Source organism: Schistocerca gregaria, chromosome 5 (genome assembly GCF_023897955.1).
Source record: "Schistocerca gregaria isolate iqSchGreg1 chromosome 5, iqSchGreg1.2, whole genome shotgun sequence".
Classification (NCBI taxonomy): Eukaryota; Metazoa; Arthropoda; class Insecta; order Orthoptera; family Acrididae; genus Schistocerca; species Schistocerca gregaria.
The window spans coordinates 131779199-131807057 of NC_064924.1; the positions used below are offsets into that span (position 1 = coordinate 131779199).

General features: G+C 45.2%; 1 protein-coding gene across 1 annotated transcript in view; it reads left to right on the plus strand.

Moving 5' to 3' along the window:
• LOC126273259 (sodium/hydrogen exchanger 9B2-like) overlaps nucleotides 1-27859 on the plus strand; it is a 113048-nt gene that overhangs the window by 70142 nt on the left and 15047 nt on the right. Inside the window, exon 8 of the mRNA XM_049976804.1 lies at nucleotides 5470-5634. Coding sequence (XP_049832761.1) covers nucleotides 5470-5634 — 165 coding nt within the window. The remainder of the gene's footprint in view (nucleotides 1-5469; nucleotides 5635-27859) is intronic.

The window sequence follows — 27859 nt, forward strand, 5'->3', positions numbered from 1 at the left end:
CACAATAAGGTTTCATTTTTAAGCCATCAAGGATGCGTCGACACTGAAACGTCCCCTTAGAAAATTTTATGAATTACTGTCCTGGAAAATCTCTTACGTTATTTAATTTTCAAACAGCTGAGCAAAACTGAACGTACTCAGACATTTCTCTCTTTACTTATTCTGATTATCACTGAACTGACGCACAATATTTTTAGCGCAACGCAATCTGACTTTCAATCATGTCTGCAAAAGAATGGCCCTGATTAAAATAACCTATACCTTTCACGAATCACTTACCTCACAAAAATCTTCGTTACTCGAACTACTGCAATACAGCGAGCGCCAATACTGCCAGCTAAATAAAAGATTCTAATTACTGAAGGCACTAACTACTGATAGGCATAGTTAGCAAATGAAAGATTTTGATAGAGAACAAACAATGTATTTACCTTAATAGTGTTCAAAAGTCATAAGTTCATGATGTCCAGTCTTACAAATTTACTGTATCTGATGAACACACGTCCAGATCATCTGCTCTCAAAACTCCGCCATCTCTCTCCCCACATCCACCACTGCTGGCGGCTCACCTCCAACTGCGCAAAACTACGCGCTGTTCACATCCAACTGCCCAACACTACAATGGCGAATATTCCAACAATGCCAACAAGCCACAGACTGCACACAACACAGCCAGTGATTTTCATACAGAGCGCTACGTGGCGTTACCAACATAAAAACCTAAACAGGCTACTTACAACACGACCCGCGAGATATTCCACATTGCTTTGACAATCGTCGTATTGACTTGTAGGGACTTTATTCAATGTGTGCCGTCATGTTTGTCACAACTTCAGGTGTACGCACAGTCGGTGCCTTATTTCTCTTTGAATTAACAACACTGCCTGTCGAACGCCACTTTCTCACCACATCTCGAATCGTTGATTTTGCAGGAAACTTTTCATGAAAAATGTCACGCACATATTCTTCAACAATGAATACACGTTCTTCAATGGAGTATGGCATGACCATGAAATACACGGTTTATAACGACTACTTTCCGTATGAACTGCTCACATGGTACTGCTGTTGGAAGGTGGCAAAGAAACTGACAAGCCAGTAATGTTACTCACTTGCGTTCGCATTCCGGTTCTGGCCGGTTTTATGTGCACCTTTCTGTATAATATCTCCGTACTCTTAGTTCAAATCCACCAAAAACTGTTGCCACTGACAGTGGAATAATGCGTGCGATGTAAGAAATTTTGCTGTCCTTATCTCCAGTTTCTTCATGCGTTCCATGCCTGCAGATTTAGCATGAAGTGTTTCTTGATACAGAGCACAAGGGATTCCGTCTGTCGATCGTTGCAGTTTGTGGGTCTTTCATTCCCAACCGAATCTCTAAATTCCTTCTGCGTCGTATTGTAATGTCGTTTCATAGTAAATTTGCAATACCCGTCGCCTACGTGACTTCATAACACGTACTGAGAATTTTCATCTCTCTCTTCTATCATTCCCATTCATTTTTAAAGCCTTGTGACGAAGGTCGCTAGACTGCCTCTTTCTGTGCAAACAGTTACTGAACCTGTTTGCCCTCCATACCACGAACACATAGCGAAAGGTAAAAGGCGCTGACACCACTATTCTGTCGGACTGAAGAGAGCTGTGCTGACCGAAGACTGCCGCACGCCAGTGCTAAATGGAACGTCGAGCTGATCCGACTAGTTCCGAGAACGACCGAGAAAAGCCGAGTGACAGGCCAGGCTTCGGCCGGCCTGCGGCCCACACAACGCAGCATGCGTGAAGTTCGGCACGCCGTGACTGGTCCTGGATTCCACTTCTTTTGTAGCACGGCCACATTGGTTGACATGGATGGTACACTTACACAGCGGTACGTCGAAAATATTATACGCCCTGTTTCCAAAGATAAAACTTCCGGGCTAAGAGGCCGTGATCGAGCAGTAGAATTTTTTCCTCCTAACGTTTCGTTAACACCTTTGGGCAACATCTTCCGAGGTGGTGGCTCCCCTTGGAAGATGTTGCCTACAATTGGCATCGAAACGTCAGAAGGAAGAATTTCTACTGTTCGATCACGGCCTCTTATCCCGGAAGTTTAATTAATGAAGACGCAGGCCGTGAAGGCCTACACGTTACGATTAGAGGCCCTGTTTTGTTGCTCTTCATGGCAGACCATCCTGGGCCTACATTCAGCAGAGATTTTCATGCTTGTCTTCGTGCTTGCCAATTCCTACCTCGGCCTGCGAGATCGCTGGATCTCTTCCTATTTGAGAACATTTGCAGCCCTGTTTGACAATCTAAAGCGCCAATTGGACAGCATTTGGCACGACGTCCCTAAGGAGGACATCCAATAACTCTATCAATGCCAAGCCGAAAAACTGCCTGCCTTGGGGCCGGATGTGGATCAACGCATTGTTGACTTTCTCAACCTGCGAAGCACTTTCTCTTGTACATCTCATCCTATTGTTCTGCAATTGTAATCTTTGGTTTTTCTCTACATGTACAGCACATCTATCGAATATCATCCTATTTTCTACTTTTGAGTCAACCCTACAGCAGTATTTGATACCTTTTAACACCCTGTATACACGAATGGCCCGATACACTGAAGCGCCAAAGAAACTGGTAAATGCATGCGTATTCAAATACAGAGATATGTAAATAGGCAGAATACGGCGCTGCTGTCGGCACCGCCTATATAATACAACAAGCATCTGGTGAGTTGTTAGATCGGTTACTGCTGCTGCAATGGCAAGTTATGAAGATTTATGTGAGTTTGAACATGGAGTTATAGTCGGTGCACCAGCGATGGGACACAGCACCTCTGATGTACTGATCAAGTGGGGGTTTTCCCGTACCACCATTTCTTGAATGTACAGTGATTATTAGGAATCCGGTAGAACATCAAATCTCCGACATCACTGCGGATGGAAAAAGATCCTGAAACAATGGGGCCGGCCGTTGTGGCCGAGCGGTTCTAGGCGCTTCAGTCTGGTGCCGCGCGACCGCTACGGTCGCAGGTTCAAATCCTGCCTCGGGCATGGATGTGTGTGATGTCCTTAGGTTAGTTAGGTATAAGTAGTTCTAAGTTCACGGTGACTGATGACCTCAGATGTTAAGTCCCATAGTGTTCAGAGCCATTTGAACCACTTTTTTGCAAGAACGGGAGCCAACTGCGACTGAAGAGAATCATTTAACGTGACAGATGTGCAACCCTTCAGCAAATTGCTACAGATTTCAATGCTGGCCCATCAACAAGAGTCAGGTGCGAACCATTCAACGAAACATTATCGACATGGGCTTTCAGAGGAAAGGGCAAACTCGTATACCATTGATTACTGCACGACACAAAGCTTTACGCTTCGTCTGTGTCCGTGAACCCCGGCATTGGACTGTTGATGACTGGAAACATGTTGCCTGGTCGGACGAGTTTTGCTTCAAATTGTATCGGACGGATGGACGTGAACGGGTATGAAGACAAACTCACGAATCCATGGTCCCTGCATATCAGCACGAGACTGTTCAAGCTGGTGGAGGCTCTGTAATGTTGTGGGGCGTGTGCAGTTGGGGTGGTATGGGACCCCTGATACGTCTAGATATGACTCTGACAGGTGAAACGTAGGTAAACATCTGTCTGGTCACCTGCATCCTTTCATGCCCATTGTGCATTCTGACGAACTTGGACAATTGCACTAGGATGACACCCCACACACCCAGAATTGCTACAGAATGTCTCCAGAACACTCTTCTGAGTTTAAACATTTCCGCTGCCCACCAAATTTGCAGACATCATTGAGTATATCTGGGATGCCTTGCAACCTGCTGTTCAGAAGAGATATTCACCCCTTCGTACAGATTTATAGACTAGCTGGCAGGATTCATGGTGTCAGTTCCCTCGAGCACTACTTCAGACATTAGTCGAGTCCATGGCACGTCGTGTTGCGTCACTACAGCGTTCTCGCGAGGCCTTACATGATATTCCTCATGTGTACCAGTTTCAAATGTTCAAATGGCTGTGAGCACTCTGGGACTTAACATCTGAGGCCATCAGTCCCACAGACTTAGAACTACTTAAACGTATCTAGCCTAAGGACAGCACATACATCCATGCCCGGGGCAGCATTCGAACCTGAGACCGTAGCAGTCGCACGGTTAGCAGAGCTTGAAAAACAAATGAGTTACGAAATGGCGTGTAATTCACGATACTGCCTTAGGAGACTAGTAAGCAGCAATGGCTGACAATGGAACGACACTGCAACGATCGGCAATTGCGTTACTTTTTCATGAAACGAAAAGCCTTATTGTGAGTGAGAGGCGTTTTCGACAACAGTTTAACACACGATGAGTCCCTTGCAGGAAGACCATCCACAGGTTGTACGATAAATTTGTACAGGAAGGAACAGTATTGGAAGCGAAACGACCTCGGCCTAAGCCTGTTTGTTCGCCGGAGAATATTGAAGCGGTACGAGTTGCTGTACAGCAAGTCCCGGGAAATCGTGTAGAAAGGCAGCAGTGCAACTGGGAATATACAGACCCTCCGTCCAACGCATTCTTAAAACTGACCTCCATGTGTACCCATACAAGATGACCTGTGCACAGAACCTCACTGAAGAACACAAGCAGCAGAGAGTGCTGTTTGTTCAGTGGGTGGAGGATAGGGAAGAAACTCTCAACAACGTTTGGTTTTCAGACAAGGCGCATTTTCGTTTAGACGGTGTGTTTAACAAACAAAATGTACGCTTTTGGGCCACTGAAAAGCTTCATGAACGAGAACATTATGCTCCGAGGATTACAGCGTGGGCAGCAATTTCCAGTCACGGACTTACTGTACCCTTTTTCTTTGAACAAACTGTGAATAGCGAGCGTTATTTGAGCATGCTTCGCAATAGCTTCATTCCACAGCCCCTTGCTTCTGCCTTGCCCTTCAACACGCAGTGGTTCATGCAAGACGGAGCAAGGCCACACTGTGTTGGAGTATTTTCACTAGCATTTCGACATGCGGATCACTTCACTCAGGTTTCCAGGTCGCTTCAATGACGGACAAAATTGCTCCCCCCCCCCCCCCCCCTCACCAATAGTCCAGACCTCAATCCAAGTGACTTTTTTCTTTGGGGGCACCAAAAGGAAAAATAGTTCCCGAAAAGTCCACGTGATTTAATGGAGCTCAGAAGACTCATTCTTCAAGCTTGTAGTGAAATTACGGACGACATGTGCCGTAGGGTAATCACTAACTTCAGTGTTCGTTTGAAGGAAGTTAGGAAACGAAATGGTGGATATATTGAACATGTGCTGAGTTACAACAAATGTCCATGGACGGCTCTTCATTGTAGTATATGTTCCTTTCAGATGTATTGACAATGAACTTTAAATTCAAAAACAAAATGGTAACGCGTTTCGCGCGCCACCCTGTATGTTATGTTATGAACGCAACCGGTGGTGGAGCTGTGTGCGAGTGTTGGTGTTGTGTTGCCGCAGCCGTTGGTGGTGCCTCTGCGGGTGCTGCTGCTGCTGTGTGGGGGCGTGGCCGCGGTGTTCGGCAGCGAAGCGCTGGGGGTGCCGGGCGCCGGGTCGCTGGGATGCCTCACCGCCGCCTTCGTGTCGGGCATCTCCTGGGAGGCGCTCGGCACGCCTCCGCAGGACGTGAGTAGCGGCTGCAGGCGCTGCCGCAAATTCCGCCATCCTCTCTCAGGATACACTACTGGCCATTAAAATTGCTACGCCAAGAAGAAATGCAGGTGATAAACGGCTATTCATTGAGCAAATATATTATACTCGAACTGACATGTGATTACATTTTCACGCATTTTGGGTGCATAGATCCTGAGAAATCACTACCCAGAACAACCACCTCTGGCCGCAATAACGGCCTTGGTACGCCTGGGCATTGAGGTAAACAGAGCTCGGATGGCGTGTACAGATACAGCTGCCCGTGCAGCTTCAACACGATACCACAGTTCATCAAGAGTAGTGACTGGCGTATTGTGACGAGCCAGTTGCTCGGCCACCATTGTCCAGACGTTTTCAGTTGGTGAGAGATCTGGAGAATGTGCTGGCCAGAGCAGCAGTCGAACACTTTCTGTATCCAGAAAGAACCGTACAGGACTTGCAACATGCGGTCGTGCATTATCCTGCTGAAATGTAGGGTTTCGCAGGGATCGAATCAAGGGTAGAGCCACGGGTCGTAACACATCTGAAATGTAACGTCCACTGTTCAAAGTGCCGTCAATACGAACAAGAGGTGACCGAGACGTGTAACCAATGGCACCCCATACCATCACGCCGGGTGATACGACAGTACGGCGATGACGAATACACGCTTTCAAATTGCGTTCACCACGATGTAGCCAAACACGGATGCGATCATCATGATACTGTAAACAGAACCTGGATTCATCTGAAAAAATGACGTCTTGCCATTTGTGCACCCAGATTCGTCATTGAGTACACCATTGCAGGCGCTCCTGTCTGTGATGCAGCGTCAACGGTAACAGCAACCATGGTCTCCGAGTTGATAGTCCATGCTGCTGAAAACATCGTCGAACTGTGGGTGCAGATGGTTGTTGTCTTGCAAACGTCCGCATGTGTTGACTTAGGGATCGACACGTGGCTGCACGATCCGTTACAGCCATGCGGATGTGATGCCTGTCATCTCGACTGCTAGTGATACGAGGCCGTTGGGATCCAGCATGGCCTTCCGTATTACGTGCCTGGAATAGAAGGGAGAACCGCTGTAGGTACTCAAGGTACCCTCCACCACACACCGTCAGGTGGTTTGAGGAGTATGCATGTAGATGTAGATGTAGACCCTCCTGAACCCACCCATTCCATATTCTGCTAACAGCCACTGGATCTCGACCAACGCGTGCAGCAATGTCGCGATACGATAAACTGCAATCGCGATAGGCTACAATCCGACCTTTATCAAAGTGGGAAACTCATTTCTCCTCCTTCTACGAGGCTTCACAACAACGTTTTACCAGGCAACGCCGGTCAGCTGCTGTTTGTGTATGAGAAATCGGTTGGAAACTTTCCTCATGACAGCACGTTGTATGTGTCGCCACCGGCGCCAACCTTGTGTGAATGCTCTGAAAAGCTAATCATTTGCATATCGGAGCATCTTCTTCCTGTCGGTTAAATTTCGCGTCTGTAGCATCTTCCTGGTGTAGCAATTTTAATGGCCAGTAGCGTAGCTTCAGAATGCTTTAGTAGTTAACAATGACTTATTTTTAAAAAAGTCTGTTCGCTATTCTACCCTCTTAGCGGTTGAATTTCTAAAAATCCAGAAACACGGATTTCTTATTTCTGATTCAGAAACCAAATGGCAAGTTTCGTAGTTCTGAGTTCAAAGTTTTCTTAAAAAAGACATATTTCAAAACGCCCTTCATCCTCTATTTCACTTCCTTGGGTATGGAATTTCGAGCAATCCCTTGTTAATATGTGCCTTCAATATAACATTCACAACCTCTGCAAATCTGAAGTTACTTTGCTTAGCGGTCTGAACTGGGCGCTGAAGATCCAGTGAATCAGTCTGGCCCAATGTTGCCACTTTAAGGGTTGAATTTCCAAAAACTATGGAACACCTAATCTTTCAGATATCACTTTTTAAAGATTTAACTTTAAAAATGCTTTCACAATAAGATATTTTCATAAAAGATTTGACCCACTTTTCGCCCCCTCAGCGGCTGAACTTCCAAAAACAGTGAAAAGTGTACTTTTGTAATTTCTAACAGAGAAACCAAATACAAATTTTCAGAGATTTATCTTCAAAAATGTTTGCACAATGAAATATTTAATAAAAAATCTAATCCCCTATTGCAGCCCCATAGGGATTAAATTGTCAAAAGCAATGAAACATGTACTATTTTATTTCTGACCGAGAAGCCAAATTCCAAAATTTAGCTTTAAAAATGCTTACCTAATGAAATATTTTAATAAAACCGCGCTAGGGGTCGAACTTCCAAAAACATTGAAACACATGCTTTCGTATTTGTGACGGAGAAGTACAATTCAAATTTTTATAGATGTAACTCAAAAATTCTTTAAATATTTTCAAAAAACATTTCATCCACTATTTCATCCGTTTTTGGGTGGAATTTCTAAAAGTCCCTTCTTAAGCAATGCCTACAGTATAAGATCAGCTCACTCTTCAAATTTCAAGTTTCTAATCGCATTCGGGAGGACGACGGTTCAATCACGCGTCTGGCCATCCTGATGTAGGTTTCCTGTGATTTCCCTAAATCGCTCCAGGCAAATGCCAGGATGGTTCCTTTGAAAGGGCATGGCCGACTTCCTTCCCCATCCTTCCTTAATCCGATGAGACTGATGACCTCGCTGGTTCGTCTCTTCCACCAATCAACTGAACTCAAGTTTCTATGTGTAGCTGTTTGGGCTAAGGATTTAATTTACTATATGCTAGTGAGTAGCCCTTGAATATCCAGTGGCGCGCAGGGCCCCACCTCCATGCTGCGAGGGTAGGACAGGCCAGCATTTCATGAGTTGTAATTGGGAACACCATTCACAACGTTGTATTTCTCCGACATTTATGTCTAATGGCAGCGTACAGCCTGGCGAAAGGAAACGAAGTAAACGTTTTACAGGGGAAGCTAATAAAATAGCTGTACTAGCGGCAGTGCACCACAACCCACGGATTAGCGCCCGGCAGTCACATCACAATACAGGTATGTCCGTAGGTAGTACCGTCAATTACTGCATCGTCGTAAATATCATCCCTACCTCGTGTCACTGCATCGAGAATTTCACGGCGCAGATTTCCATAATCGGGTAGTGTTTTGTGAATCGCCACGTCAACAAATGCAAATGACACCTTCGTTCTTTCCCGAACTACTATTTTCCGATGAGTCTACATTCACAAACCGCGGCAGCGTTAGGTCGCGTCCTACGTAAGCGACAGAAGCGACCGACAGCGCGCGCTGGACAGCCTCAGGCGGCAAAACGCAACCGCAGGTATAGTTATGGAAGTGCCCGAGATGATAAAGTGGGGAGGCAACAAAGCAATAGACAACGTGACCAACATAATTCAGCACATCTGGAGAACAAAGAAGTTGCCAGAAGGATGGAAGAATGCAATTTTAGTACCAATACACAAGAAGGGGGACAAGAGAGATGCAAACAGTTACAGAGGAATATCGCTACTAGAGGTCGGATACAAGGTGCTGTCAAAACTATTGCTCAAGAGAGTAGAAGAACAGGTAGAAAGTACAGTTGGCGACTACCGACCGGGACCCAGGAAGGGAAGAGGTTGTGTAGAACAGATATTTATCCTGAAGCAACTGATAGAACATAGGGCCTTAAGAAACAAAAAGACAGTAATAACGTTCGTGGACTTCACAAAGGCATATGACTCCATCGACAGACAGACCCTTTTAGGATCCTGAAGAACAGAGGACTTGATGAAACTACACAAGGCTCATAATAGAAATTCTGACAGACGCAAAAGCAAGGGTGAGATTCAGAGGAGCACTGCCAGAAGAATTTGAGATCAAAGACTGGTGTTAAACAGGGAGATGGATTGTCACCATTGTTGTTCAAGATAGCACTCGGCGAAGTGATCAGGCAGTGGAGGGCAATAAACGAGGAAAAACGAACACCAAAGACCCATGTGGGGGACAATAAGGACAACAGGGCTCAAGTGGACTGCCTAGCCTTAGCAGACGACAGAGAAATAGTAAGTGAGACGGAAGAAGACGCAAAGACACAACTCGACAACTTAAGTAAGGTGGGACTGAGGATCGCCTATAACAAGACATTAAATACCACTGCAGACTGGGAAACACCGGAAGGCACTGTGCAAGGGGAGGACAAATTTAAATACCTGGGAGAATTTATAACAGGAGCAAGGAGGGAATAACAGAAGGATAAAGAAGATGAGGTCAGCCTTTTGCATGACGAGAGAGATATACAATAAAAAGAATATATCCGGAGAGGCAAAGATAAGCCACTACAAGGCAACAGTGAGGAATGCAGTATTATTTGCTGCTGAGACGATGACACTAGGAAGAAATGGGGCACAACAACTAGAGAAAGAAGAGAGAAAAATACTGAGAAAAATACTAGGTCCCAAATGAGGTGGATGCGAAGACCTATGGAAGAATTGTACCGGAACATGAGAACAATATTGGGGGAAATCAGACTCAAAAGGGCAAGTTTTGCTGGGCATGTAGTTAGGATGAGTGTGGACAGCTTGACGAAGAGAGTGTGGGAAACAACAGGGAGGACAAGGGGAAAGACAGGAACCAAGTGGGTTGTTGAACTTCGGGAGGACTGGTTGGAATTGGCGATCAAGGTCGAAGGAAAGGAAAATTGGAGGAACAAATATACACCGACAAATATGCCGGAGATCAATGACAGAGAAGAATACATCAAAAGATTAGAATGTCACCAGTGAAGATCTCGAAAGAAGAACGGGAGAGAAGAAGAGAAAGAAAGAAGAGGTTCTGGGAGAAGAAGAAGAAAATGCAGTCCACAAAGGGACCTTTGGTCCTGCAGACGCCATAACGCAAGAAGAAGAAGAAGAAGAAAAAGTGTCCTACGCGATCGACATCTGTGTCGCTGCCTGTCTCCCGCTGCAACTGGCGACGTTTGAATTCAAACGTGTTTGAATCTTGTCGCTGCAGCACGCGCGACACAGACCGACAGCCACGTGCCTTCTAGGAAAAGCAGTGGAGCCGACGCGACGGCAGCTATGAAACACTTGTCATCCGATTTTACGAAACTATTCGGTGAAAAAAATTGATTCTTCCGTATCTTAAAGCTTGATATCTTTAAACGATAGATATCTGAATTTATTTTCGTTATTCGTCATAGTTACCGTGCCGCACGAAATTGAGTACATGGCTGCACGAAATTTTTAAGAATTTGCAGAGGTAAAATCACATTGCGTAGACTTCCCGTATAGTTCATTGCGTATGAAATGTCACCAACATATCTAAACTGTATTTAAAGTTGAGACTGGAATGATATCTTTTCTCATTCTTGAGATATCGGTCGTTATATCCACCGACGGGTCGCTTGCGGCGCGTCCGAATCTTTCCTGCGTTTCGGCAATCAAATGGCCGTAAAAATTGTCGTATCTCATAAACCGTTCAAGATATCGAAACGACGATTTTTGGAAATGACAGCACGTAGAAGGGACTATTTTATCGTATGATTAACAATCGAAACGTTTTTGTAATTTGATGCTCTAAATCATGAACAGAAAATGAGGTGCACCAAACATTTCCCTAACATTTTTTATTTCCTACTTTTAGACAAATCGTTGCACAAAACGTTTGACCTTCTTTTCAAAAACATTTGTGTGCTTTACTTTTACAGACTATTTAGATTAACTGAAGCGTTTGGCCTTAACACTGACTGCTGATGAATTACGTTCGCAACATCAAATATCTGTAAAATTTCATGGTTCATTGTAATTTATTAGGAATTCAATGTGTGTGATAAACCGGGGTAGGTGTGTCTACACTTACAGATCAAGTTCTTTGGTAAGACGTTAAATATGTACTTAGCGATGCAGTGTTAACAGCATACATAAAAATTAATATACACGATTGTAACTGAGTCAGTTAAAATCTAATAAGGAGGAGGAATCGAACACAGGACCTTCCCGATACATGCAAAAACAGTCATAGTGCTACCACTCCACCACAGCTACATCTGAGTACTAAACATCAATCTGTGTATTTATGTCAGTATTCAGGCTAGTTAGTCACGTAGTAATTCATTCTTCCGCATTTATTGGCTGTTAAAAGTTCTTGATCATGTAAAAAACATTCGTATTTAATTTATTCATGAGCTAGTTGAATGCCTCTGTGCTCATTCAACTGTATTCGAAGAATTTGTCTGGTGATCTTAGCAGAAGATGATATTTATAAAGGCAGGCCCAGGTGGCCGAGCGGTTCTAGGCGCTACAGTCTGGAACCGCGCGACCTCTACAGTTGCAGGTTCGAATCCTGCCTCGGGCATGGATGTGTGTGATGTTCTTAGGTTAGTTAGGTTTAAGTAGTTCTACATTATAGGGGACTGATGACCTCTGATATTTATAAAATTCTCCATGGAGATTCCTCCCTTTGTAAATTTCATTCGCAGCATTCCTTTTCGCATTTATTTTCTTAAGTAAACCTAATTCTGTAGCCTTACTCTCCAGCTACAGTATTCTACAGTTTAGGGGCGTCGTTTTATAGAAACAGCTGGTTGGCTCCAAGCAGCCATCTTGTAGCGCGACATGGTCGCTCGCACGCAGGACACCCGAGCTTTTCGCCCGATGCTGCTGCTTGTCGCTGGGGTTTCGCGTATCCAGAAGTCGCTCGCTGTCAGTCACTTCTGTCGCTCACGTAGGACACGGCCTTAACCGGCTTAGTGTGCATTACTGGAGTGTACACAATACCTATTGGTTACAGGAAGCTGACAATCAAAGTCCTTGGTCTTTTAATGTATGGTGTGGCATCATGGGAAACAAACTCATCGATCCATATTTTATCGACAGAACGTTGAACGGACGCAAATATCGAACGTTTTTGGAACAGAAACAACCGGTACTACTGCAGGATGTAGATGACGACAACACGTGTGGTTTCAGCATGACGGCTGCCCAGCGCAATACACAACTGAAGCACAGGAGGTATTAGACGGTGTTTACACTTGTCAATGGACCAACAGAGGTGGCCCTGTTAATTGGCACACCAGCTCGCCGGACTTGACGTCGCCGGATTTCTTTATATGGGGATATTTAAAAGATAAGGTGTACCAGCAACTGCCAAAATACCGAGAAGACATGGTCGACTGCATCAAAAACACCTGCACTGACACTTTCCCCTTCTGTTCTCGATATATGTGAACGACATCCCTTCCTATCTGAAACAGGAAGCTGAACTGACACTGTTTGCTGATGATACAAGCATCATTATTAATCCAGTAAAAGAAACTCCAATTGAAAATGATAAAATAAGGTCTTTGGAAAAGTCATTAATTAGTTTTCTTCAGATAGGCTTGCTCTAAACTTTGAAAAAAAAAACAAAACAGTACATCCAATTTTCTGCTGCAAAAAGTATAATTCCTTCAGTAAATATAACACATCAACAGAAGTCAGTAGACAGGGTAGAACACACTAAGTTTTTGGGTGTGCATATGGATGAGAACATTAATTGGAAAATTCATATTTTGTATCTTCTAAAGCGATTAGGTTAAGAAACTTTTGCAATCAGAACAATTGCCAATTTTGAGGATATAGAAATTAGTAAGCTAACGTACTTTGCATACTTTCACTCTCTGATGTACGGAATAATATTTTGAGGTAACTCAACATTTAGGCAAAAAGTATTCACAGCTCAAAAGAAAGTGGTTAGAATAATGTCTGGGGTTCATAGTCGCACATCTCGAAGGCATCTTTTTAAATTATTGGGAATTCTTACAACAGCTTCACAGTACATTTACTCACTAATGAAATTTGTTCTCAACAACATGGACCAGTTTAAATACAACCCTGACATTCATGATTATAATACCAAAAAAAAGAAAGACTTACACTATCATTTACTCTACCCACCTTTTAGCACAGAAAGGGGTAAATTATGCTGCTATAAAAATTTTCGACAAATTACCAGATGAAATAAAATGGCTGACAGAAAGCCGTAATAGCTTCAAAAATAAATTGAAATCATATCTCCTTGACAACTCCTTCTATGCCATAGATGAATTCGGAATAAATAAATCTATTAATATAGTATATGCATTTTGTACCATTTAAGGGAATGGGGTAAATAATAGAAACACTAATCTTTAACTCTGTATTGTAATATATATTAAAAAATCTTGTTTTATATGTGCATTTCTTGTGCACTTGACACGTTACAGATCACAACGGCATAGCTTAGAACGGAAAATCATTGATCTTGAGGCTGTTAAAGCATCAGTCAATACGGCTGTAAATAGCACTACAAAGAAAGTTAGTAAGATCTTTCAGTTTAGCAAAAGCGACAAGAAGCAGATTTCAGATTGTTATTTTAAACTGCGGTAACTGCAGCCATGCTTCCACATTTTTCAAGAAATAATCGACGCTGGCTGAAGAATCTTTTTGTTAAAAGTCACAACCTGTTTCGTGCCACTAGAAGACTCATCCTCAGGTGAGTTGTGCAAAGAACAAGGAGAAATCCTTTTACTAAGAAACCGTTAGTAAGGATTCCTAGTAAAAGAATTTTTCTTATTATTGGAGAAATCACCTCAGGATACGTTCTCTAGTGGCGCGAAACCGGTCGTGATTGTAACAAAAAGTATTCTTCAGGCAGCGCCAATTATTTCTTTAAAAAAATTTCAGCTTACCTGACAGGTCGTTAGGAAAATTTCATTTCCAGCACTGACAATGTTGAGCATCAATGGACAAAGTTCAAGAGCATTTTACAATGCACATCTGACAGTTCCGAACCGACGAAAATTGTGAAGGGTGGTAAAGATCCACTGTGCTTCGCCTACCGTGTTAAAAAATTTAAATATATTGCAACTTTAAATATGACCAATACCTGACAGACAAACAAAACTAAATTAAGGCAAAATCTGTGTCTAACGCAATCGCAAGTAAAATTCTATCTTTCGACGTGGCAGAAAATCATAAGACGTTTTAGTTATATGTCAAATCAGTAAACGAACCAAACCTATTGTTGTGGTTGGCAGGAGAGCAAACACAGGTTTACTAAAGGAGGCCGAAATGCACGCGTTTTAGCTCGCGCAGGCTGGCGTGAGGTCTGGAACATGACAAGGGAATTAGAATTGAGAAAAACGGACGTAGCTGGTGGAATACTTAACTTTAATCCATTAATGACGAACGTCATGATTCACAATATCAATAGTACGGATACTGGCGCCTTGCTAGGTCGTAGCAAATAACGTAGCTGAAGGCTATGCAAACTATCGTCTCGGCAAATGAGAGAGTATTTAGTCAGTGAACCATCGCTAGCAAAGTCGGATGTACAACTGGGGCGAGTGCTAGGAAGTCTCTCTAGACCTGCCGTGTGGCGGCGCTCGGTCTGCAATCACTGATAGAGGCGACACGCGGGTCCTAGGTATACTAACGGACCGCGGCCGATTTAAAGGCTACCACCTAGCAAGTGTGGTGTCTGGCGGTGACACCACATTCCTCCCCCGCAAATCGGTGTACGGTTGTGGCATAAGGCTTCCGCCCGCCGTGGGGAGGACACCATGTTGACGTATGCGACGAGGTGGGGAGCCTAACAACAGGCGAGGCTGTGCCACCCGCACCCTGCCATTCGGACCGCGGGGAGCTAGGAAACGCCTGAAAACCTGCTCCAGGGTGCACGCCAACATGCAGTATTTGCGCCCGTAGAGAGACAGGAGGGGCCGAAGGGTCGACCTGCATCGTGCCGGGGCACCCGACGGGCGAAGACGACATATGGTCCGGAGCGGGCAAGAGTTCCATGTCGGAGGACAACTGGTCACGGGAAGCGATCGGCGGCGCGTGACGCAGGGAGGTGCCCGGCGGTTGCAGCGACTCGTCCACTGCGGGTGTCGCCGGCAGGAGAACAGGAGGCGGCGGCGGTGGCGGCGGCGCGTCGCCATGGGGCAAAATGGAAGGCAGCGTCGGTAACAACTGGGGCTGAGGCGAGCCAGTGGCTGGGTCCTCGGGGCGCTGACGGGACGGCACCGTCGCTGAAAGCAGACGGCGAGCGGCAGATCCCGTGCGACGACAGAGGCGCAGCTGGTTGAGATGCCGACGCACCTCACCAGAGGCGCCCAAAACCAAATACATAGCGTGTTCGAGGCAGCGAAGAATGCGCCCTTCGAGCCAACGCCGTGAACCGCGATAGTGGCGATAGTAGACAACGTGGCCTGGAGCAAAAGCAGGTGTCTGCCGCGGCACAGGAACCTGATGCGACGGATGTAGCAAAGACATCAAGATTCGATGATGACGACGGTGGAGCAACTCAGTCGGCGAGCGACCATCTCGGGGCTGAGAGCGATACGAAGACAAAAAGAGCAATAACGCGTCCTCCCGAGAATGCGACTCTTTCAACTTCAACATCTGTGACTTGGAAGTCCTAACCAATCGTTCAGCGGCACCGTTTGACTGTGGCGAAAACGGCGCTGACGTCAGATATTGAATACCATTGGCCTTGCAGAATGACTGAAATTCTGCGGACATGAATTGTGGGCTATTGTCGGAAACAATAGTCTGTGAAGACCTTCAATGCAAAAGATAGCGGATAACGCTTGGATGGTGGCAGATGACGGCGTGGAAGACATCCGGACAACAAAAGGAAAATTACTGAATGAATCTGCCGCAACCAACCATCGAGCATTCCAGAATGGCCCAGCAAAATCGATGTGTAAGCGTCGCCAAGGGGAAGTGGCTTTTGGCCATGCAAAGAATTTCCGCGGTGGTGCTGATTGTTGTTCGGTACACACCATGCAAGAAGAGCACATATTCGTAATCGCGGCATCAATTCCGAACCAAGTACAGTGCTGACGAGCAAGTTGTTTCGTTCTCACTATACCCCAATGTCCTCGGTGAAAAAGCTGTAAGACAGAGGATTGTAACGAACGTGGTACCACGACCCTGGACTGATCAGTATCAGAACGCAACAGCAAAACACCACGTCGTACAAAAAGTCTCTCCTTGTGAGCAAAAAATCGGCGAACCAACGGGTCCCCGATCCGTGACTTTGACAAGGGCCATTGCGTAGCAACAAAACGCAGAACGGGAGAAAAGACAGGGTCGGCAGCTGTGGCTGTAGCTACACGACGAAAATCAATCGAAAACGATTCGACCACGTCATCGGTTTCCGCATCAATGAATATGCAAGCAAGTTCGGAGGAATCGAATGCCCTATCCTCAGCAACAGGCAAGCGGGACAACGCATCGGCGTTTCCGTGCTTAGCAGTGGACCGATACAAGATATCGTAGCGGTACTGCGAGAGGAAAATAGACCAGCAAATGAATTTCTGCGCTGTACGTGGAGGTACAGGCTTGATCGGATGAAAAAGCGATGTCAAAAGTTTGTGGTCCATGATTATGGTAAAGTGACGACCATACAAGAAATCATGAAGCTTTGTAACACCAAATACGAGAGCCAATGCTTCTTTCTCGATCTGTGAATAATTTCTTTTCACAGACGAGAGCAATTTGGACGCAAAGGCAATAGGGCAATCGTGCGATCCATCTTTGTGCGCAAGCACAGCACCGATCCGGAAATCCGATGCATCCACCATCAACAAAAGGGGCTTCTGGGGATCGAATGGTGTAAGGCAAGTATTGGAAAGCAACGCCGATTTCAACTGGCGAAAGGCGCGTTCGCATTCCATCGTCCAGAACACCTTTACGGCGTAAGCGATGAAGCGGAGCTGAAATGGAGGAGGGGTGTGGTATATAACGGCTATACTAATTAATTTTTCCAAGCACTCTCTGTAGCTGCTTCAAATTCTGCGGTGAAGGCAAGTCTTGTATGGCACGAAGGTGCGTGGGACTGAGATGTATGCCTTGGGCATTGATTACATGTCCCAGGTATGGCAAATCACGAGCAAAAAAAAAAAAAAAAAAAAAAAAAAAAAAAAAAAAAAAAAAAAACACATTTGTCCTTCCGCAAGCGAATAATGTTCTGAGATTGGCCAAATGTTCTTCTTCCGTCTTTCCAGAGATCACATTATCGTCCAGATAATTTGCTGCAGGAGGGACCGACGCACAAACAGTTTTAAATACTGCTGAAACAATGCAGGGGCGGATGCACACCCGAATGGCAGTCGTTTGAATCGATACAAACCAAGATGTGTGTTAACCACCAAAACGCGCTGGGATTTTTCGTCCACCGGTATTTGCAAGTACGCATCTGCGAGGTCCAACTTCGAAAAATATTTACCCTGGCGCAGTTTGTCAAAAAGATCTTACGGGCGGGGTAAAGGAAAAGTTTCGATCACTAGTTGTGGATTCACTGTTGCCTTGAAGTCCACACGAAGTCTCAACTTTCCGGAAGGTTTTGGCAAAATTACTAAGGGTGATGCCCAGAGAGAAGCCTGCACACGTTTTGAATCCAAATCGTGTAATGTTTTTGCGAGCTCATCACGCAATGCGTGGGGAACACTGCGCGCTCTGAAAAATTTCGGTTTCACGTTTACCTTCAGTTCCAAATGTGCTTTATAGTTCTTAGCGCAACCGAGGCCCGGTGCAAAAATGTCTGCAAATTCTTCACATAGACGAGAAACACTGTCTGAAGGCACAGTCTGGTTCACTGATAGGACCTGATTTACTATAGACAAGTTAAACAACTGAAATAAATCCAGACCAAACAAGTTCACTGCAGAAGAAGAACGAAGGACGTAAAATGACACAAGTTTCGTTTGTCTTTTGTATGTTGCAAGAAGGCTGCACTGTCCTAACACAGGGATACCTTGACCTGAATAACTACTTAACATTTGCGGCACGCGACGGAGGTGTGCCCAGCAGTTTGTAAGTGTTGTGATTGATCAGTGAAAGTGCAGCTCCGGTATCGAGCTGGAATGGTATCACTTTGCCTTTAATGTCGAAGTCTACAAAAAGTTTATTATCCTGCTGACGACAAGAGCAACTGTCTCGTGCAACGTGAACTGACACTGCTACAGAATCACTTGCGACTTGACGGGAGTTCCGGCGATGTCAACGCACACTATTTTTGGGACGAACACAGTCACTGTTAGAGAGAGTGGCAGTGGGCGGAGTGGAATGAACTACATGAATTTCCATGGGCGAAGTTTCACGAGCCTGAGGATCCTTGGTTCGATTCCGATTCCGGCCCGAAGCAAAGTGTCTGGAACAGTTTTGAGCTTCCGATCTGAGCTTTTTCTGGCAAACACTCTGAACATGTCCTTTTTTATTACAATAAAAGCAAATAGCTTGGCGTGACGGGCAATTCTCACTCGAATGTTTAGTAGCTCACCGCGGGCATGGTACGATTACTGCATTTGCTTCCCGGCGCGGCACACGTGGCTGAGAGCCTGGCGGCAGCGGCGCTGCCGGGCGCGAGGGCTGTTTACTGCTCCGTGCAGCTCGCCCGGCGGGCCGGTTAACCTGACACACTGCTGGCGAAGTTTCAAATGATTCCTGAGCAAAGTCAAGTGTGTCCTGCCGATCCAATATGTCCATCACTTGTTGAAGGGAGGGATTTACTAGTTTCAAAATCTGTTCCCGTATACGAACATCGGAAACGTTCTGTGCAATTGCATCACGTACCATAGTATCTGAATAAGGGAGTCCACATGGACACTCAAAAGCACAATCCCTAGTAAGGCCTTGCACGGTTGCAACCCACTCCCGATTACTCTGACCTGCCGTACGTTTTGTACGAAAAATATATACCGTTTGGCAACTACGTTGACTGATTCTTTGAAATATGCATCTAATGCAGACAAAATTTCTTCGTAGGACAGAGCTGCTACGTCGCGGCGGGGAAATAATTAGACTGTCACACGGTACGTACTCACGCCGGCAGATGAAAGGAGAAAAGGCTGCCGCTCGTTACCTTGAATTGTGTAGGCGGCGAGATGGAATCCAGATTGGCGTGACCACTCCGTCCAGCTTTCCAGTGCAGCATGAAAAGGTCGAAAAGTTGGTGCAACAGCGTATTGTGGCTGCGTTAGCGGTGAAGCGGCTGCTGCCGCATCGGTTTGCATCGCACGTTGACCCTGAACGAGCTGTCCAAGGGCATCCAGTAAGGCCTGCGTCTGCTGATTCTGTAAGCGATAAAATTCGGACAGTACTTCTGGAGATTGTGGCGAAGCCATTACACAAGTAAATCAGGGCAATTTAGATAAGAACACTTTTACTCTCGTCGCCATTGTTGTGGTTGGCAGGAGAGCCAACACCGTGTTACTAAAGGAGGCCGAAAGGCACGCACGCGTTTTAGCTCACGCAGGCTGGCGTGAGGTCTGGAACATGACAAGGGAATTAGAATTTAGAAAAACGGACGTAGCTGGTGGAATACTTAGCTTTAATCTATTAATGACGAACGTCGCTCTTTATGGTACATGATTCACAATATCAATAGTACGGATACTGGCGCCTTGCTAGGTCGTAGCAAATAACGTAGCTGAAGGCTATGCTAACTATCGTCTCGGCAAATGAGAGAGTATTTAGTCAGTGAACCATCGCTAGCAAAGTCGGCTGTACAACTGGGGCGAGTGCTAGGAAGTCTCTCTAGACCTGCCGTGTGGTGGCGCTCGGTCTGCAATCACTGATAGAGGCGACACGCGGATCCTACGTACTCTAACGGACCGCGGCCGATTTAAAGGCTACCAACTAGCAAGAATGGTGTCTTGCAGTGACACCACACATATCTATTAACACACCCTGTGAACGAAATGGCATTGAAAAAGAGGTTGACATAAGAAGGCCAAAATAGTAAACGTCTTCGAAAACTATTTCACAGAGGAATATCGCGCTGTAGTTCCTCTTTTAAATTGTCGCACGAATGGCAAAATGACAGATGTCGAAATAAGTGAGAAAGGGTAAAAAAGCAACTGATTTCGCCCGAGGAAAGGCCACTGGTTCTGATAAGATACCAGTTCGATTTTACATAGACTATGCGAAAGAATTTGCCTCTCTTCTAGCAGCGGTTTATAGTACGCTATGTGATCAAAAGCATCCGGACCACCCCAAAAAATAAGTTTTTCATATTAAGTGCAGTGTGCTGCCACCTACTGCCAGGTATTCTATATCAGCGACCTCACTAGTCGTAAGACATTGTGTGAGAACAGAATGGGGCGCTACGCGGAATTCACGGACTTTGACCGTTTTGTGATTTTGTGTCACTTGTCTCATATGTCTGCACGCGAGATTTCCACAGTCCTAAACATCCCTAGGTTCACTGCTTCCGATGTCACAGTGAAGTGGAAACGTGAAGGGACACGTACAGCACAGAAGCGTACATGCCGACGTCATCTGTAGACTGACAGAGACCGCCGACAGTTGAAGAGGGTCGTAATGTGTAATAGGCAGACATCTATCCAGACCGTCACACAGGAATTTCAAGTACTATGACAGTTAGACGGGAGGTGAGAAAACTTGGATTTCAAGGTCGGGCGGATGCTCATATCTCACACATCACGCCGGTAAATGCCAAACGACACCTCGTTTGGTGTAAGGAGCGTAAACATTGGACGATTGAACAGTGGAAAAACGTTGTGTGGGGTGACGAATACATAATGTTGCGATTCTATGGCAGGGTGTGGGCATGGTGAATGCCCGGTGAACGTAATCTGCTAACGTGTGTAGTGCGAACAGTAAAATTCGGAGGCGGTAGTGTTATGGTGTGGTCGTGTTTTTCGTGGAGGGGGCTTGCACCCCTTGTTTTGCGTGGCACTATCACAGCTCATGCCTACATTGATGTTTTAAGCAACTTATTTCTAACCACTGTTGAACAGCAATTCGGGGATGGCGATTGCAGCTTTCAACACGATCGAACACCTGTTCATAATGCACAGCTTGTGGCTGTATGGTTATGCGACAATAACATCCCTGTAATGAACTTACCTGCACAGAGTCCTGACCTGAATCCAACAAAACACCTTTGGGATGTTTTGGAACGCCGACTTCGTGCCAGGCGTCACCGACCGAAATCGATACCTCTCCTGAGTGCAGCTTTCCGTGAAGAATGGGCTGCCATTCCCCAAGAAACTTCCCAGCACCTGATTGAACGTATCCCTGTGAGAGTGGAAGCAGCCATCAAGACTAAGGGTGGGCCAACACAATATTGAATTCGAGCATTACCGACTGAGGGCGCCACGTAAGTCACTTTCAGCCAGGTGTCCGGATGCTTTTGATCACATAGTGTAGGTCACTAGATGAGAGAAGCATTCCGAATGAGTGGAAAAAAGCGCGGATCATTCCCGTTTCCAAGAAGGGTCGTCAAACAGACGCACAAAGCTATAGGCCTATATTTCCGACGTTGGTATGTTATACAATTTTGCAACACGTTAAATGACGTTTCTGGAGACCGAAAATCTCCTCTCTATGGATCAACATGCGTTACGAAAAAAACGATCGTGTGAAGCCCAGATCACTCTGTTCGTCCACGAGATCCAGAGAGCTGTAGGGGCCCGGGCCGATGCTATGGTCCTTGTCTACCGGAAGACTAATGAATAAAGCAGTAGCGTAAGCAGTCTGAGATCAATTTTGTGGCTGGACGGAAGAGTTTCTAGGAAACAGAAGACTGCCTATTATTCTGTCGGAGAGATATCGACGTAGAAACAGCTTCTGGAGCGCCCCAAGGGAATTTTATAGGACCATTATTTTACATAATATGCCAGGTGGCCCACGCAAGCCTTTCTCTATAGGTTTACGTTTCGATAGTGCAAAAAGGGTTGCTTTTTCAATGCTCTCGAAAGGGAAAGTACATGTACAAGCGAACCTCCACCGAACTGTGCCGCCATCTGCCTGCGTTTTCCTCCTGGTTCCGCTCTTATAAGATCTTGCAGTCGAACAGGTAACAACTGCAGTGCACTCCAGAGTAGACTTCACTAATGTGATACTCATCTATGGAGAGACGCCCCCGCAATGCAGCTGAGGGCCGAAGGGTGTATTCACAACGTTTTCAAACGCGACGTCTGCTTTCTGCGCGTGTTTTTAGACGTACAGAGATGCGTTTAACAACTGATGGAGCTTTCCATGTGCACCGTGTCCTGTAAATACCAATCCGCGAATCACCTCATGTTGTCCGGAATATTACTGAGTATTTTGGGGAACATTCCACGCAGCATAAGCATAGCATAAACGAAAATAACGCGCACGTGCAATGTAGTATAAACGAAAGTATTATAATGCTGTTGCATTTAGATTGCATAATAATAATAATAATAATAATAATAATAATAATAATGAGACGTGCGCGACTCGTGTTCGTGCCGTTTATTACTTGAAATCTTGTCTTTGCGTTACTGCAGTCCCGTTTTTTTATTAGGTTAATTGGCGTCACTAAGTTGCTGCCTGCCTGACCGTGAGCGGCAGCAGCATCGCTATCGATAAGAGCACTGTCGTACTATCTCTGGAGCGACCGCTAGTATTTCCGGATCGTGGTATGTCGGCAGTTCAGTTGGGACACAGCGCCAGTGAAGTGTGGACAGCGAGTACTCGCCCGACCGCTGGCGACACACATGCACTGCCTGACGGAAGGAGACTAGAGCGGCAGCGACCGTTGGTTGTCGTTCGTCTCATCGGGCGACGTGTATTGGGACTTTTGACCGTTTCTGGGCCTCGTCAGGTGGTCATCTTGCCGGGCGTGGGTCGGATCCTTTCTGGTGCAGAGATGTCGGGAACCCAATGGGCAAGTGTTCCCTCTGCATGGTTGGGTCCGACCCAGTGCGCCCGGGTCACCGTGTCTCCGAGTTCCGAACGGACGTCGAGCTGAGTCGGGATGGAGCTGCAGTGAGGTCCGGACAGCCATGCCTCGCCCGACCGTTGCCGACACACATGACTTGATTGGGGACGACCTTGGTTGCTCGTTCGGTCGGTCGTCTCACCGGGTTCTCTGTGTGTGTCGACTTGTGATTGGTCCTTGTAGTTCCACAGTGACTACTTTTAGCATGGTTCGAGTTCTTGTGGAAGTGTTTTCGTGGAACTGTCTCTAGCTTGTGTGATTTCGACTGAGCAGTTATTTTAATGTTGTATGCGTACTGGAGTTGGCAGTCGGTCGGTTGGGACACAGCACCGAGTGTTCGCAGTGCGTTTTTCCTCGCCGTATGATGCTGTTCAACAAGGCGTGCAGTTCGACAGTCCTTGGTGTTTGTTTATATTTTTGAGTGGTTATTGTGCCTTGGCTGTTTTTAGACGCCAATATTTGAAGACGTAGCGCTGCTGGCATCTTCGTCCTCGCTGACGTTTTCCGTTGTCGTGCAGCTGGTCGGCCGAAAGGTAATTGATTAGGTTGTCGGTTGGTCCTTCAGCCGTCTCAGGGTCGGGTTGACATCTGATTATTTAATCTTATTCTTGGCTGCCTACCTCAGCTAACCTTAATTTAGAGTTACCTCATCAGACCGACCCTCGGAGTGCTTCTGAGCACCATTGTTCTGTTGCTTTTAGATTGTGATTTTCTTTTAGTCTCAAGTACTGTGCCAGGCCTTCAGCCGCCTATTAATTTAGTTGGTTCAATTTTAAAATAAGACGTTCAGCCGACTTAAATTAAGGTTTCAAGATTGAATTGTTTCAAACTTATTTTAAAAAAAGGAGATTTTTCTCTGTTTTAAATCTTCAGATGGTAATGATAATACTATTTCGGTCGTTATTATTACTACAACTATGAAATTCATTAGATCTCGCCCAGTAACACCGATTCCTCATCGTAATTAGGACCAAAAAAAGAGCTGCAGCAGACCTGGGAATATCGAGGTCTTCGGTTCATTGGATTCTGGAGGAACGAAAATGGAATCCCTTTAATATGCTCAATGGAAACGATTTCCAAAATCGGCTATCATTCTGCAGACGTCTCGTAAATAAAGCAGCCGTAAATCGGTATTTTATCAGGCAGATTTTATGGGGAGATGAATGCCATTTCGTCAAAGACGCCACTGTCAATAGACACAATCTACTTACTTAGCCCCTGCAAATCCTCACTGATTACGACCACACCACATGCAAGAGCAAGGAGGAATTAACGTAAGGTGCAGAATTCTACGAGAACGCATCATTCTGCCAGTTTATTTGGCTCCTAGACTAACTTGTCATCTGTTGCAATTCCTACACAATGAGCTGACATTTGGGCATCTCCTAAAAGACAACCCACTTCAGTCACCTGTGACGTCCTGTTTCAGCACGATGATCCACCACCCCGTTATTGTAAACGGGTTTGGGAATGTCTCAACAATGTGTACCCCAAAGGTGCATAGATCACGTTAATTGCTTTCGATGGCCAGTGCGACCGTTCGATTTAGCGTCCTTTTCTAATGGGGTTATATCAAGGCCTGGGTTTATGAAACGGAAGCGGAAAATCCAGAACTGTTAAAAAAAACCGATAAGTCATGCTTGCGTTAATATCTGCAGAAATATTTAGAGGTGTCCATAGTAATACCGAGAACCGCTTACATCAATGCATGCAACAAGTCGGATATGTATTTGAAACTTTGTATTATGAATAATGCAATTGTAAAGATCTGTCAATGTATAACAGAGGTTTAAAGGAACATTCTTTATGATATTCGTTACATTAATTGCTTTTTATTGTAGTCAGAGAAATGATAGCGTTTATGTAATGCTGCCAATTCTGAAGCACGAACGGGTGCATTATGTGTTGTTAATAAATGAGCTGTTGTATGTTGATATACCTTGAAACAGGTAATTAATACGCTTTCTCCCTTGTGCGTATTGTTTTGGTGAGGAACAATCATTTTTCTAGAGAGACGCTTCTTTCAAGTGTGAGACTCGGACCTGCCACCCCTTGTATAGTACGCAGTTGTTCTAGCGACGATTTACAGGACCAGTTAGAGCAGTAAAGTGTTGTTTTCAAGCGCTGGTGTTAGCAGGGTCTCGCTTCTGTGCTATTGTATACAGAGAAGTCACGACACTAGAAACCAGTAGCGAAATACTGGAAGACCTGCAGAGAATCGAAGCTTTGTGTAGGGGTGGCAGCTGACCCTCAACAAAAATGGTTCAAATGGCTCTACGCAGTATGGGACTTAACATCTGAGGTCATCAGTCCCCTAGACTTAGAACTACTTAACCCTAACTAACCTAAGGACATCACAGACATCCATGCCGGAGGCAGGATTCGAACCTGCGATCGTAGCAGCAGCGCGGTTCCGCCTTGACCCTCAACATATAGGTAAACAAATGTAACGTATTGCTAGTACATATACCGGCAGACTCTTTATGGTATGATTGCACAAGTGAAACGCAACTACTGTAAGAATATATTCCCATCAAAGATATAGGAGTATGCATATGGACCGGTTTGAAGTAGAACGACCACAAAAAATTAATCGCAGATGAGGCAGTTTCTAAACCTTCATGGTGGTGTCAGTTTCTTCTATATCGTCTCCCTACCACTTTCGCGCAATGACGCTCTGAGCGTGTTTTTTTTTAGGGAATTGACTAGTTTGAACCTGGGACCTGTTGCTGGTAAGGAGACACCAGACCACACATGATATGTAGAATTCAGAAGAGTTCAGTGAGACTAGCGATGATATAACCAAATACTAAATGATCTCAGCGTGAGCTCCACTGCACTCCCTGTAAAAGAATCTTAATACTAACTAAATTTAGTGGAAGGGGTTCAAGGCTTTCCTATTTTTAGTTAGCTGGTAAAATAATGTCTAAAAAGCAGTTAAGTTTACCATTGGAAATTTTATTCTACTCACAAAACAGTGTTTATAAATTGCACTATTGATAAAAGGAAGTGTTTTAATACAGGATGGTAAAAACCAACTGCGTTCAACAAAAATGTGAACGAATATTCCCTGAGTGGGTTTCCAAGTTCTACAATGGATCGAAGGATGACCTATGCCGTGTCACATCTATAATCTAGGTTTAAATTAAGTTTCACGAAAGAGAAAACTATCAAAGTGGTCTACAGTGACCCTCAATTATAATAACTTATCTAAATTGTCGTAAATTACAGTAGCTGATGGGGCTTCTGAATAACCATATAACAGAAAAATCATCGCGTTTCAGATTTTTACTTCAAGTGGCAAATGTGAACACCATGAGCTTTAATTGACGATCGACACTAGTATTACGCAAAAAGGAGGTGTAACAGATGAGACTTCTGCAGTTCTGAGTGAAGCCTTATGCGCTCAAAAATGCGACATCGCGCGCGTTCATTACCTTGTCGGTGTTCAGGCAGCGTCAGGGCAGCGGCGGGCACCACAGCTCCGCTCACCTCGCCATCTCGGAAGCAACTCTGACCTAACTTCTCCTTACTACAATTTACAGAAGTTGGTTTTTTAAAAAAACTATCTGGCTGTGTTTTCATCTGAACAATCAGGGTCTTAATGTTAACCTTAAGCTCCGCCTACAAAAATTCTGTCTATCCAATGAGAAACGTTATACTTTTCGTGGTGGGGCAATGTTTTTAAAGTTTGCAACGTAACAGAGACGCTAAAAAGGCTCACGCTAAAACCTGCAGCTGGTGTGGTCCTTTTAGCGTTATTGTAAGATTTATACTGTTCTTCTGGAGGGCTCTATCTTTTAACATGGGCTGGGGGGTGGTCCTTGACGTAACAGAGACACGAAAAAGTCTCATGCTAAAACATGCGTGTGGTAGTCTTAGGGGAAGGCTGGCGACGTGGGTGTCCAGTCCGTCCCTTATCGTAGGGCCTTCTAGCTTAACACGGTTCTGCTCTCGGCTTCAGTCCTCGTTTCTCCCCTCGGAACTGCGTCGGTCTCACGGTGAGAAGGTACGACATGCATTTAGGTATTCTTGTGTTAGTCTGTGGTATTCCATATGCTCACTCGTTACTCGTATTACTTTGGTTAATTTAATGTCACGATTTATTCGGAGCTATGTGACTGGATTTGCTTATCATGTCAGTGTTCATGGAAGGTGTTGGATTTGCCTGACACCTTACAAGGTGCCACACTGAGATTCATTGGAAGCACCTTCGGTAAATGTAGTCTGTCAAGAAAGGAGATAACTTACAAATCCGTCAGTCTGGCATCCGCACTATACAGAACAGAAATAGAAAAATCCAGAGAAGAGCAGCACGTTTCCTTGCAGGTTCATTTAGTCAGCGCGAAAGAATCATAGAGATGGCCGGTCAACTACAGTGACAGTCGTTGCCAAAGAGGCGATCTGCTTCACGGCATGGTCTACTGTGAAAATTCCGTAGATCTATTTTCGTAGAACAGTCACCCAATATAGTGCTGCCTCCTACAAGTATCTCAATAAAT